The 13,417-nt window shown below is 49.3% G+C and overlaps 1 protein-coding gene across 2 annotated transcripts in view; it reads right to left on the reverse strand.

The window, feature by feature from the left end:
- L (zinc finger protein Lobe) overlaps positions 1-13,417 on the reverse strand; it is a 172,084-nt gene that overhangs the window by 139,063 nt on the left and 19,604 nt on the right. For both annotated transcript variants that reach the window (XM_075671872.1, XM_075671877.1), the window contains exon 2: positions 1,667-1,804. In XM_075671872.1, coding sequence (XP_075527987.1) covers positions 1,667-1,804 — 138 coding nt within the window. The remainder of the gene's footprint in view (positions 1-1,666; positions 1,805-13,417) is intronic.

Here is a 13,417-nt window from a genome sequence, read left to right on the forward strand (position 1 = left end):
AGACAAGAACTTGCCAAAGCTTTCCAAAAACTGGACAATCGGCCGCTTTCTGTGCAGGTGCTGCTGGAACACCGCCACCATCGCCCGTCGACCCATAAAGCGGTGAAGGCGCTTTTGTGCTTCTTAAGGACGACGGGCTTGTGCGACCATCTGTGACTATTAGTGCAATTTCTGTAAGACCACACGCGTCAGAGAACTCACCGCAAGTTCCTTCTTTCCTTTCCTCCTCTCTCTCCCTGTGATCTTTCCCTTTCCCATTCCCCGGTGTAGTGTAGCCAACCGGACGTTATTCCAGTTAACCTCCCTGCCTTATACTTTTCTCTTTCCTCCTCCATGCGAGCAGAAAAATGGAGAACGAATAGCTCCCCTAGACCTCGCAGATCTCTTGAGCGCCATCTGTTTTACATGGAGCTAGCATACACGGCTGATTAACAGTTGCAATCACTCGCGCAGTGGCCTTTAAACTTTTGACACATACTGCAGGTAGATCGAAGCAATACAGCTGACGCGATTATAGCTTCTCGCCACAAGTACGCCTCTGCGCAGCATTTCTCGACGAAAGTCGCACTTATACGCGTACAGTCTTTGTGAAAAGTAGACGGGCAACTTTGAGTGTAGTCAAATGAGTGTTATATGCCTCAAAAGTTTTTAAAAGTGAGGACAAAAGTTCTTCTCTCTTTTGGGCTTTGGACCAACAGCAGCGTGAAAGGAACATGAGCACCACGTCCTGTCACTTTCATGCATAAAACGAGATACGGTTTGGGTACATTTTGCAAGGAATTCAAGTCATGGTTCATACTGCGATGTGTTTAATGTAGGGCTAGGTTAATAATCAAGTGACCACCCTTCATATTGCTGTACTCTTACAAAATTCACGGCGAGAAAGGTAAGACGCAAAGCCAAGAGCAAACGTGCTTTACAGGCCCATGACAGCTGTCCCAAATGTGAAACCTTGACACAATACTTGGTATGGGTTTGCATGGGAACAAGAGAGATCCGGCAGCTTATGCCGTAAGACTCGACTCCGGCGTGAACGCTTCGCTGACTACAACACCTGTGTTCAAGACGACTCTCATGACAAAAGCCGAGTGGAGTCTGTACAAGCGTGACAGCTGGGGTCGCACCAGCCATGCCATCAGTTGTATATTTAATAAGTGCGAGACAGCGGATTTTACACGCGCCTAACATGAAAAACATTCGCTCTATTTCTCGCTCCAGACCGACATATAAGTTGCGCCGGTGAAGCCCAGCCACAAAGCGTGAGCTCAGAGGCTCCTGTGTGGTGTTGGTTCATTGATAGTATCGGGCGCGACACCATCCGTTATGTAGCCCACACTTAGGAAATTTAGGCCGGAAAAAAGGCCAGCCGAGGTCCTTTTGTTCTTTTGCTTTTTGCTTAAATATTACCTTCTGAGAAGCTAAAAGGTTATGCCAAAAGCTTGCGTAGAGCTGCCTCCATGTATAGAATAAACAGTAAACGCACGCCTTGACAACAAGACCTATACGTGATATATACACCAATGCGCATTACGGAATACTACTCTCAGAGCTGCGAGTTTGTTTCACTTGGTTCCCTGCCATGGAAATTCAAGACAGATGTTGCGGGCACCTCACAGTCCGCACATCCAACGCAGCTCTTATACCATGTCGGCACCGTCTGTCTTACCGTGCAGAGGGCTGTCTCCGGGAGCGTACGACGAGTCCTCCTCCGGGGAGCGGTCGCCTTCCTCCGACCTGCTGTCGACTTGCATCGCTTGGCAGCGGTGCTCTTCTGTCGCCTCCGATTCGCCTGGGTCTTCGTCGGCTGCACACGGGAAAGTCGGAAAGGAATCACACGTTGGAGCTCCGCTTCCCTCAGCGAACGCATGGCCCCTATTTTTCTTACGTGCTATTCTCTCGCATTGCCTTAAGTAAGTTTTAATGTATTCTTAGTTAACGGAAGTATAAAATACCACATAAGTATGCACTCGTTTATTTGTTAGCAGCTCGATGCAAGCCAGAACAGCGCAGAGATACCCGTGCTTCCGCCACCAGCAACAGTCAATGTCCAGAATGCCTACTTTCCCGATTTTCCTATGTTCACTCTCTAAAAAACGAAAAATAAATTCTGGTCACGCCAGAGTACATGACGCGCCGAGATGACAGGGCTTTTTAGCATCGAGTTACCGGTCTACTGCCTCCCGATGCCGCTGACTGTGCACTGCGCAATCACTGGCAGCTTTTTTTCCTCTTTTGCTTTTGTCTTGCGCATACGCAACTGGCAGCGGGCAGCATCGGTAATAGCGGAACGATAACTCTACGGTAAAATACTGTAATAGGAAAATGCTTTGACACACACACGCACGCACACACACGCACGCACACACCCTGCTGGAAGACATTCTTCGAAATGAATTACCGGCATCACGCAGATATCGTAGCTTCGCGATATGTGCCATGGCTAAACACAATACGAACCTGCCCAGCCAACACCACCTAGATAAGATAGCACAAAGCCTGTTCAATCCGATCCATGACGTCATGCTACCTGGTCCGACTGCCATAGAATCTAATGGGGATGTTCCCGAGTAAGCCGTGGTGATTTTGACGTCACCGCTTTCGTCACGCCAGCCTTGGCGGTGGAAATTTCGGGCCAGGAAGCATGACGTCCTGGATCAGAGTGAAAAGGCCTTGCGCCAACTAGGTGCTGTTGACCCAGCTGTATGCTGCGTTTTAATTTTGGTTAGGAAGCTGCCTACGCCCACACGTACCGTGCAAGCGACTGCGTACACAACGGCGTATGCAGCGCGGCTTCAGGTGTGACCCACCTTCGCGGGAATGGAGGCCAAACGCTCACTGCGGCCCAGCGCGACGCCTGTGACAAGTCGCTGCAAGAGGCGCTGGTGCTCCCATCTTCTGGGAGCAGCTGCGAGAGGCGGTCACTCTGAGCCTTCCAGGGCACCTAGAATCCCGTGAGGGTGGCCTAGTATACGTGGCCGTCTTCCAACTTTGGCCAGACCTATCAGTATTTCCAATTTCCCGTGGGTGGCTTTTCCAAGTCGAGCCTCAAGGTACACGGCGGGAAAGAACAATCCAAAAGGGCTCGCCGAGGGCCATTCCGCGAGCCAGCACGGCATCGGAGCAATCGGTCTCGGCGAGTACGATTCCGGGGCCCTTTCATTTTTGGCGGCGCACTGGCGAGACGGGCGCGCGGTGGTGTGCGCGCCCTTTGGGCCCCCGAGGGACTTGTGTGCGCCGTGGCGGCCAGCGGGGCAAGGCGCCTGTGGCCGCGTGTCCTTGCGTGCCTCGGATATGGCCGCGCGAATTTCCCTAGCGTGGCATTTTTAAGCGGCCTGCTCGGAAATGACCCCCGTGGCCTGCGCAGCGGCTCGGCCGGCCCCGGGGGCCCCGTTAGGCGGACCGAAGTAACGACCCCTGCGAGCCCGCGCGCACTGGCCCTACGGCCCCCTCGAGGTCTCCGGCTGGCGCGGGCTCAATTGGCACCCAGCGTTGGTCGATAGGGGGCCCCCGCGGGTAGGGCGCGCCGCCAGCGCATCATTTCTCGCAGGGCGCGTGCCATGCCACGGCACGATTCCCCGACGCCTTTTAAATCTAATAAATGCCAGACGAATCTGCGCCCGTCGGATGCACCACTATCGGGTCATTTCTCATTACCGCGGAGCTCGTTAAAGTCGGCGCCGTCGTGCGCAGCTGCCGACGGGAATCGTCGACGCAGTGCCGCGGCAGCTGGCTGGACGTCACCGGACGCGAACAGATGAAGCGCTGCCGAAGCCTGCTGCCAGCCAAGAAAACGTAAACGTTATCCGCGCTCCAGTCTCACCGAGATCGATCCTCGCCCGAAAAAACCTCCGTGCCCATTTTGAAAGGGTCGAATGCGCATTTGTTTGTTGCAGAGCGCTTCCCTAAGAAGATGTATATGCCAGTGCCTCGGCTCTACGTGTTGCCAGTGAAGCTATACTGACGCCGCCAATGCTGCCGGCGCCAACTGTGCAGAAAAAAGAGCTCTTTCATGTCTTCCGTGAGGCGCTAATTTTGCATGTCTATATAGGCTATCAGAATAGCACTAAAATCGCTATAGCGCCTGTATTGTGACATTCTTCCCATTATGTTGTCAAGTGCACACATCTGTGAGGCGAAGCAAACGCCGAAGCCGGTGCACACGGGCCACCAGAGCCGTTTTATGACCTGACATTGAGGAAATAGTGAGTAACATAGGAGAACAGAAGTTGAAGCGAGAATGAACCATAGCAGCTGCTAAAACAGCGAGGGTATTAATGAGAGATAGAATTTACATGGCCGGAAGCGAAAGGGAATAAATGTCTGAGAAAGGAAAGCATGGAAGGAAGAGTAACGTCTTCGTTTGTACTATATATTGCGCCGTCAAAGAGTCCAACGTGTTTAATAACATATTAACTCGATGGATGGTGCATAATTCGCTGCGCAGCTGTCGGTAAACTAACGATATTAATGTCAAAAAATATGGTTTTACGTGCCAAAACAGCGATGGCACGCCGTATTGAGAGACTCTGCAAATTCGGACCACCTGTGGTTTAACTTGCTCCTAAATCTAAGTACACGGGTGTTTTCGCATTTCACCCCCATCGAAACGCGGCCGCTGTGGCCAGGATTCGATCCCGCGACCCCGTGTTTAGCAGCCCAACACCGTAGCCACTAGGCAACCACGGCGGGTAACGACATTAATTAAATGTCAAGGTGGCGTCACCTCGTGGTTAACGCCGAAACGCCTTCGCAGTACCCGAGGGGCGACAGCAGAGCCTGTTTGCAAACCGAGTCATAGGAATGTGTGTGACGCACCCCGACCGCCGTGAGTTGGCGTCATAGCGCGCGACGAAATGATCCACAGCCCAATGTACTCTGCAGCGTGGCAGCGCTTTCGCGCACTGATGCTCGTGTGTTGTGCAGGTGAACGGCAAGTGAGCGCCGCTGTGCTGCAATGCAGCAGCCCCGTCCTCTACAGGTGTCATGTAGAACATGCACTGTCGCGTGCATAGACGCATAGCTGCTTTGTTACTCTCTAATTATGTCCAAAACGTAGTTAAAGAGAAAAGTGCATCGCGCTAGGAAAGCGCTACATTTAAAATAAGCATTGCGAATGACAAAGCAAGCGCGGAGCTTGATATTAAATATAGATTATAAATAAATAAATATAAATATAAATAAATCTAGATTAACTAACGCGTTATCCCTTTCCGTGTCGTTAGCTCAACAAGCAATTTTGTCGATGTTGTGCACTGATACGCCGACATTATTTACTTCATCTGTGCATTTTCGCTTTCAACAGTATAGCCCTTGAGTTCACGAAGCTAAATTGCTCCAGACATCCTGTAATGACGCTAGCCGACGTGCAAACAATCCAAAGCAACTTGTCCGACATATAATTCTAAGAAAATACAAACAGACCAACCTCAACGGAGATTCATTGGTGTGCTTTCCGTTAATGACAAGTGTGATACTACTTAGCATACATTTCTGACAGTAGCATAATGCACGACAAGAGTTGTGAGTTGCCACTGCAGCTGTTCGATAAAGGTGTCGGAGAGTATACGAGTTCACATTCCGACGACCTGGGCTTACGTAAAGCTGCAAAACTATCGGGCTCTATCTGAAATCATGAAAAGCTAAGGCGGAAGAAGTGCGTCCAACTCTCACGCCAAGATTTGTGACTTTCCCGGCATTTTTCGAGCGATGTCAACGCCCCACGATCAACTTGTGGACAAAGCTGGCGTCACTTATAGGGTGTTCTGTAGGCACCGACACGCCGCAGCAGAAGATCGATGATCTACTACCTGTAGACATTGACAAATGTTTTGTTGAAGCAAACATCGACTTTAAAGCGTTCTTTCACAGTGCTGACGCACGAGCACGCGTCCACCATATGAGCAAGCAAAACCGGTAGCCCCGCAATTATTCGACACACGCCTAACCTGAAACCAAGAAGCTTAATTATACAGTCGACCCACTTGATTGTCTTTTTTTTTCTTTTTTAAATTGGTACGTATACCGCATTAACCACACACACGGACAGGAAAGACGTAACACACTATTAGCTATTCGTCAAGCTTTACATTTATATATGTATATATATATATATATATATATATATATATATATATATATATATATATAGCCTTACATTGTGTCAACGCTCTTTGAGTCTGACATTTAGACAGAGCCCCAGCTGCCCTACATGATACTTGCCACATGAAAGAGGAACTGATAGACAGCAAGTTTTATGCAGTGTACAGCACCCAGCACACTTGTCTAGAACGCAGGAACGGTGTGCGGCAGTGTATCTGTGCCATCTACCGTAGCTCACTTGACAGAGACAATTCGTTTCCGAGCGAGCACTGCCTGATTAGCAGGTCACATCTAGCCACACCGTCCCCTGCAGCTAAGACGGCTGATTCAATTAGTGATATGGGTGCGCGACGCGATCAGGCGAGCAATGGCTTTGCTGATGGACAACTGAACTTCGCCTGGCATAGGGCGTGGTCGGTGGTAGACGGGAGCCGTAAGAGCCAACACAGCAAGGAGCACGAGCGGTGGCACCCCGATCATCAGGTAGCGCATGATTAGAAGAAATTGCATCGAACCAGCGGCATATATATATATATATATATATATATATATATATATATATATATATATATATATATATATATATATATATATATATATATATATATATATATATATATATATATATATATATATAGCAGACAGCGCAAACGCACCGATCAGTGCGCAGCTCCGGCACACTGTCTAAATTATTCAGCACTGCAACAATGTAATGAAGCACTGTGATAATTAGCTGTCACATGTGTGGTGGACGCCCCAGAGATGCTTCGCTGCGTCGAGACACAAGGATAACATTACGCGGTTTAGCATTGCAACAACAAACAATGCCAAGCATGGGTTGGAAGTATTTGCGCGCGCCGTCTTTATAGCCTGCATATACCTCAGTATGGTTTTAGCTTGCGCATGGCCGTCCCTGATTTGGTTATGCACACAGTTCCAACAATCCATCTGTTCATGTTAGCGCTTGTGTTCTGTCCTCCCTGCGCGTACGTCTCCGTGCTTTAACGCCATAAACATACGAAAAATAGTACAACACCGAATCTCTGCTCTTACCTTCTTGATTGTGTTATTGTAATAACCGGTACCTCTATACGAGACAATATTGTATACTCCGTGACAGCTAATCGCTGTTGATTTTTGTGCAAGAATCTAATAAAAATGACAATCTTTATTCCGGACCCAGGGAGATCGTGTACTGAGCGGGACTTGCTTTATTAAAGAACGCGTATACCGGAAACCGTTCGACGAAAACAAGAAACCCTCAGCATTACCTCCTGCTGCCATGCGAGCCCTCCAGTTAAAATTTCTGCTATGGGTTACCCGTCGTGCATAGTCTCTTATGAGTGCACAAGCGCTGCGCGCTCAAGTTTACAGCACATAAGTTTTAAGCCTGCGAACGCGTCTGACATGGCGCAGGATAAGCTTTTAAAGTTTATCGTCCCAATCGGTGAAATGCCTTCGACCAATGCATGAACGTAATCGTTGAACGAAGAAGCAAATGAGGAACAGCAAAAAAATAATAAAAAAGCAAGAAAAATTTGCAGAGCCCTTCCACTAATCTGAGCTGTTGCTGTACAGACCAACGCTAAAGGGCAAATCTACCTCCCAAGAACCACAACACACAAACCTACAAAGACATACAACTTGTGACCCAATATGGATAACCCATACCCAAAGTCGAGAAGATAAGGGTGTTGGGAATGATCATAGAAGCTAAGGGCACCAACGGAGAAACCCTTCGCAACATCGAAGCCAAAGTTTCTCAGACGATGCGATTGATCAAGAGAATCACCAACAGGCACGAGGGAATGAAAGAAGCAAGCGTCATGAGAATCATCCAGGCGTTCGTCATAAGTCAGATCACGTATGCGGCGGCATACCACAGATGGTGCGCCCCAGAAAAGAAGAAGCTAGACGGCCTGATTATAGGAAGATATATAAACAAGCGATTGGACTCATGCTAAGCACGGGCAAGGCGAAACTCCTAGAGCTGGGACTGCACAACACGCCAGAGGAGCTAATAGAAGCGCAACGTATAGCGCAATACGAACGCATCTCCAAGAAGACGGCGGGCAGACACATCCTAGATAGATTAAGGATCCGCTACCACACACAGAACGGATAGAAACGGGACATACCCAAGGAAATAAGGGCCAAACTCACGGTACCCCCTCACCCAAGAATGTGCATCCTGTACACCACGACTGCAGGAGAAAAAGCAGGGCAAAGAACATGGCGAATGACTACAGAAGGAACAAAAACGCGGTCTTTGTAGCCGCTGCACGTTACAACCACAAACGCAGCTTTGTCGCAGCAGTACTTAAGCGCAACATACAATGCTACACAAGCTTGACTATAAACACGACACGCATCCAAACGGCGGAGGAAGCGACTATAGCGTTAGCCATAGCACAAACCAACGCATACTATATAATCAGCGATTCCCAGACGGCAGTACGCAACTTCGCGACTCTCGGCTTCGCGACTTCGCGGCTCTCAGCTGAGGCGCTAAACATACTCAAAAAAGGCAAAACAACAAGGGAAGACATATGCATCCAAATCCTATGGATACCAGCCCACACCACCGACTCAATGGGAGAGGACAACCCTAACGCTGCGGCACACAACGTAGCTCGAGGACTCACTTTCCGAGCTGCGACGAACGTAGACCACTCGACAGGGCACTCCGAGGTATGGGAATGGGAAGACAGAATGACCAGGTTAAACGACATCACCAACCATTACAAGATGAAAAGATGCACTTATCCACCATCCCATCCACAACTCAGTCGATCGCGAGCTGTCCAGTGGCGACAACTACAAACCAAATCATACAAGAGTCCGATACTAATGCACGCTATTTATCCAGACATATACACAACAGATAGATGCAAAGTGTGTGGCACCAGAGCCACGCTAGAACACATGCTATGTGAATGCCAGGGACTAATACAGGACAATGAGAGCGAAGTCTCCATCGACAGCCTCTGCGCGCGATGGCAGGCCGCGCTGCTCAGCTCGAACCTGGAAGACCAACTCTGGGCAGTCCAGAGGGCCGAGGAAGCCGCCGAGGGGCAAGAACTCTTGGCCGTAACCTCGGCGGAGCCTCAGCCTACTAACTCGCCGGACGCGAATCGTTCTGATTCGAAATAAAGTTTTCTCACTCACTCACTCACCCTTCCACTATGTGAAGATGGAAGACAAGTGAAGCTGTTTAGCACACGACACAGAGTTGACCCAGAATATTGAACAAAGGTACGAACATATTTATTGTCCTAATCTGTGGTCATCGTGGCGATATAGGTGCGCACACATATTCGCGTATCACCTCTGTTATTAAATGCGTCCGTCACGTAAGACAATGAATGGCTCATACCCCCTTAAGCAATGGCTCATACCCCCGTAAACGTGGCCTCCCCATTACGACGACGACGACGACGACGACGACGACGACGACGACAGACAGACAGACAGACAGACAGACAGACAGACAGACAGACAGACAGACAGACAGACAGACAGACAGACAGAGAACTTTAATGAGGTCCTGAGAAGCGCCGTACTTGGAGCAGCACCGCGGGTCGCTCCCACGTGGGGATGGGGAGGCCTAGCCTCATCTCCGCATCGTGGGCTCTCTGGACAGCCTGGAGCTGTGGGAGAAGCTCGGAACTCTAGGTGGCAGAGCTTCACCCCTCCTCGGTGGCTTGATTGGGTCCCCATAACTAGGGCACCGCAAGAGCATGTGGTCTAAGCTGCTAACCGACCCGCAGTCTACGACGACAGAAGAGAACTGAAATTTTACGCCGGGATGATGAACGGCAACGGAGCCAGCTGTAGTAGACGACGACGACGAGCGCGCGAGCAGTGGCACTAGCGCGTTTGCGCGGTTGGCGCCGAGAATTAACAGACATTTTGTTCGAAAACATCTGTTCTTACCCTTGTGTCTGGGACCTGCTTGGGTCCCATGTGTGACAAGGGTCGTTCAAGGGCGCGTTACAGGTCCCCGAGCCCACCGGTATATGTACCATTGAGCTTGGACTCTTTCTGCACTATCACCGAGATCGGCCCATATGATGATTTTTTGTCAATTTTGATGATCTCGGACACATTTTTTCCACCAGATCCTAGGCATAGACAGTTTCGCTGTAAAAAGAAAGAGAGAGGCGAGCCAACAGTGGTTGATATCGACGAAAGACAATGTATACTTAAGCGCATAAGTGTACCATGCGGTTTGTTCATACTGCAATACCTTCGGGATGAGCCGATATTAAAAAAAAAATCAAGCCCATGCACTGCTCTTCGATACATATTATTGTCTTAAAGGGAAGCTTTCTCTACCTTTGCGTGCAATTTGGAGGTATAATTTAAGCGCTATTGACTGCGCAGGTGCACGCTGACGTCAGAACGCCGCGCTTCCACAACTCATGGAGGCTGTGCCGCAATACATATAGTCTTGTACGGCCAATGTAGAGCCTCATTCACGCCACACATCCTGCACCTCCCCCTTAGCTCTCATTAATATCTAATCAGCCCCGGTCCACTGTGGCGTTCGATTAAAGGAAAAAGATTTTTACCAACAGTCGTGCGCCACTTGTGTTTTTAATTCATTCATGTGATTTATGACGCATGCGCGTAGTAGCATGCGATTTAAACGTGCGGAAATCGTCAGCACGATGTCTTTCGGGAGTAGCAAGAGCACTTGCGTATCGCAAATAACTGGTAAAAAAAAAATCACCGACTATTAAGATACTCACTGACGTGAATTATGAGCGCAGCTGATTAGGTGTTTCGAATTGGAGATATATTGTGGCAAATAATTTAATTCTGAACGACAGCGTTTTCTCGGCGGCGGCGCTGAGTCTTTGCTCGGGCAGCTAGCTTAGCAGCTGCGGCAGACGAAGCACTTACACCCGTTGTGTCGCTTATTGTACAGAAAGAACTGGCTGACACTATTTTGTATTATGATTATATTGTCACGTGGTAGTCACAGTGATGAACGACACAGTGTCGAAACTGAGTTACAACTTGAACTCTTCATTGCGCGAACTTGTGCCCAGCAAATCAAGCAACACTGAAGCACAACGATGGCGGCGAGCAGAGTCGACGATGGTCGGAATTCTGATCTGCGGCTCAAGCGCGCCGGCTTTTATACACGATTCGTCAAAGGTTCCAGCGTAATCGCTGGTGCCCGCGTGGCTTCCAGAAAGTACTAAATAATTCGCGTCGAGCATAGAATCAGGTTACAAAAAATCGCAAACCATGACAATCGAAACAAGCGCGAATGATACGAAACCAAGCGAACCAAGCAAGTACAAGCGAGAACTGACTCGAGCAGATGATAGTGCGAAACGAGCGATCGGGCGGGTCCGCATGATATCGGTTTCCGCCGCGCACGTCACTGAAGGGACCGCTCTCGCTGGTCTCCGCCGTTCGCGGCTTGAGTCTTTCCATCTCCCACTCCGCGTTCGCGCTTTCATGTTTCGCTGTGTTCGCTTGGTTACGCCGCCGACGCCAACGCTTGCCGTAAAAACGGCCGCCTAAGAGCTGCGCTCTAAAAAAAGAATTCCTGGCTATACGCTACTGTTATTGCTCCATGCATAGGTCTACGATAACTTGGTGCGTCTTTTCTGTTTCACGCCTCCTTTTGACGCCCTTAGTTGTGCTATGTGCGCTGGAAGACCTCGAATCGTTTAATTTGACGCGACGAAAGTGGCCAAATACACAGACCCCACGAACCCCAAAACGTTCTAAAGTCTCCAAAGAAGACCTTGCCTTCAAAAAACAAACCCGACCCTAACAAAATTGACCCAAACCCGTGCACTCCCGTCCCTTGATGGCAAAGACTGACCGGAAGTAATCGAAGCCGCTCAGCCATACCACTGTGCGCGCTTGCGGATGCGTGCATGTATACATTTCCGCTTGAAATTAATTTAATTATGGGGTTTTACGTGCCAAAAACACTTTCTGATTATGAGGCACGCCGTAGTGGAGAACTCCGGACCAACTGGGGTTCTTTAACGTGCACCTAAATCTAAGTACACGGGTGTTTTCGCATTTCGTCCCCAGCGAAATGCAGCCGCCGAGGCCGGGATTCGATCCCCCGACCTCGTGCTCAGCAGCCCAACACCATAGCCCCTGAGCAACCACGGCGGGTGCCCCGCTAGAAATTGTGCCTATATATTGAAAACTGCGGTTTGGTGAGTACATGAACTATTCGCTGAACAGTGAAAGCAAATAAAGAAGAAAGTAAGCGATATACAAAAATATAACGTCGGAAAGATTGAGGAAGCCGAGAAAAATGGCTGCAGCAGGAAATTATGCCGAAAAAACTTGGCATAGGGCATAGTAAAATAGAATAGAATTGAATAGAATAGAATTTATTGACAGGAAAGACAGAGAGGTCGACCTGAGCTAGTGCGCTCTAGTCTGCTACTCTGCGCTGGGGAAGAGGGAAGGGGAGTGAAAGTACTGGGATGGATGATGATGATAAGAGAACTGATCAGTGCTTATGTATTTGCCTTGCTTGAGCCGCTCGTCAAGCTTGGTGTTCTGCAGAAACTTCAATAACACTTTAGTTGCACGCACTGAAGTTGCAGTGTCAGGCCATGGGCAGAGGATAGCTTCCTCCGACAGAGGTTGCCTGCCAACGCTGGCTAGGAAATTGTCTAACGTCCTTCGCTCCAGCATATGTGCTGGGCAATCGCACAGTATGTGTTCTAGCGTTTCAGGCACTTGGCAGTGTTCACAATCAGGGCTGTTCGATTGGCCGATGAGGTGCGCGTAACGACGGGTGAAAGCAACGCCCAGCCGAATCCGCTGTAGCAATGACGTTTTGCTCCGCGTAACCTCCGGGGGCAAACAGAATTTACCGTCTGGGTCAATCATATGTAGGCGTCTGTGAATGTTGTTATCGTGGGCTCTGTATGCCTTTGTAAGGTCTTGCATGAGTGCCTTGATCATGGAGTTGGCGTCAGGTCGCGAGTACGCAATCCGTACTTCTTCAGAGGAAGAGAACGCCAATCTTGCCTCACTGTCTGCGAGTTCATTGCCAATCACACCACAATGACTAGGCACCCATTGAGAGGTGATCACGTGCCCACTTAACTCGGCACTGTGATGAAGTTTGGCGATTTCCAGCGCGAGCATGTAGTATGGTCCTTTCTTTAAAAAGCATTTTAGCGAGCGCTGATTTGATATCACACAATATCGTCCATTTATGAGTTGTCTGCGTTCTCATAAAACGGACAGCCTATCGTATTCCCGCAAGTTCCGCAGCCGTAGATGTCCATTTGTGGTCTAATTTAGATCGCCGAGTAAT

This window comes from Dermacentor variabilis, chromosome 1, assembly GCF_050947875.1.
Source record: "Dermacentor variabilis isolate Ectoservices chromosome 1, ASM5094787v1, whole genome shotgun sequence".
NCBI classification, from domain to species: Eukaryota; Metazoa; Arthropoda; class Arachnida; order Ixodida; family Ixodidae; genus Dermacentor; species Dermacentor variabilis.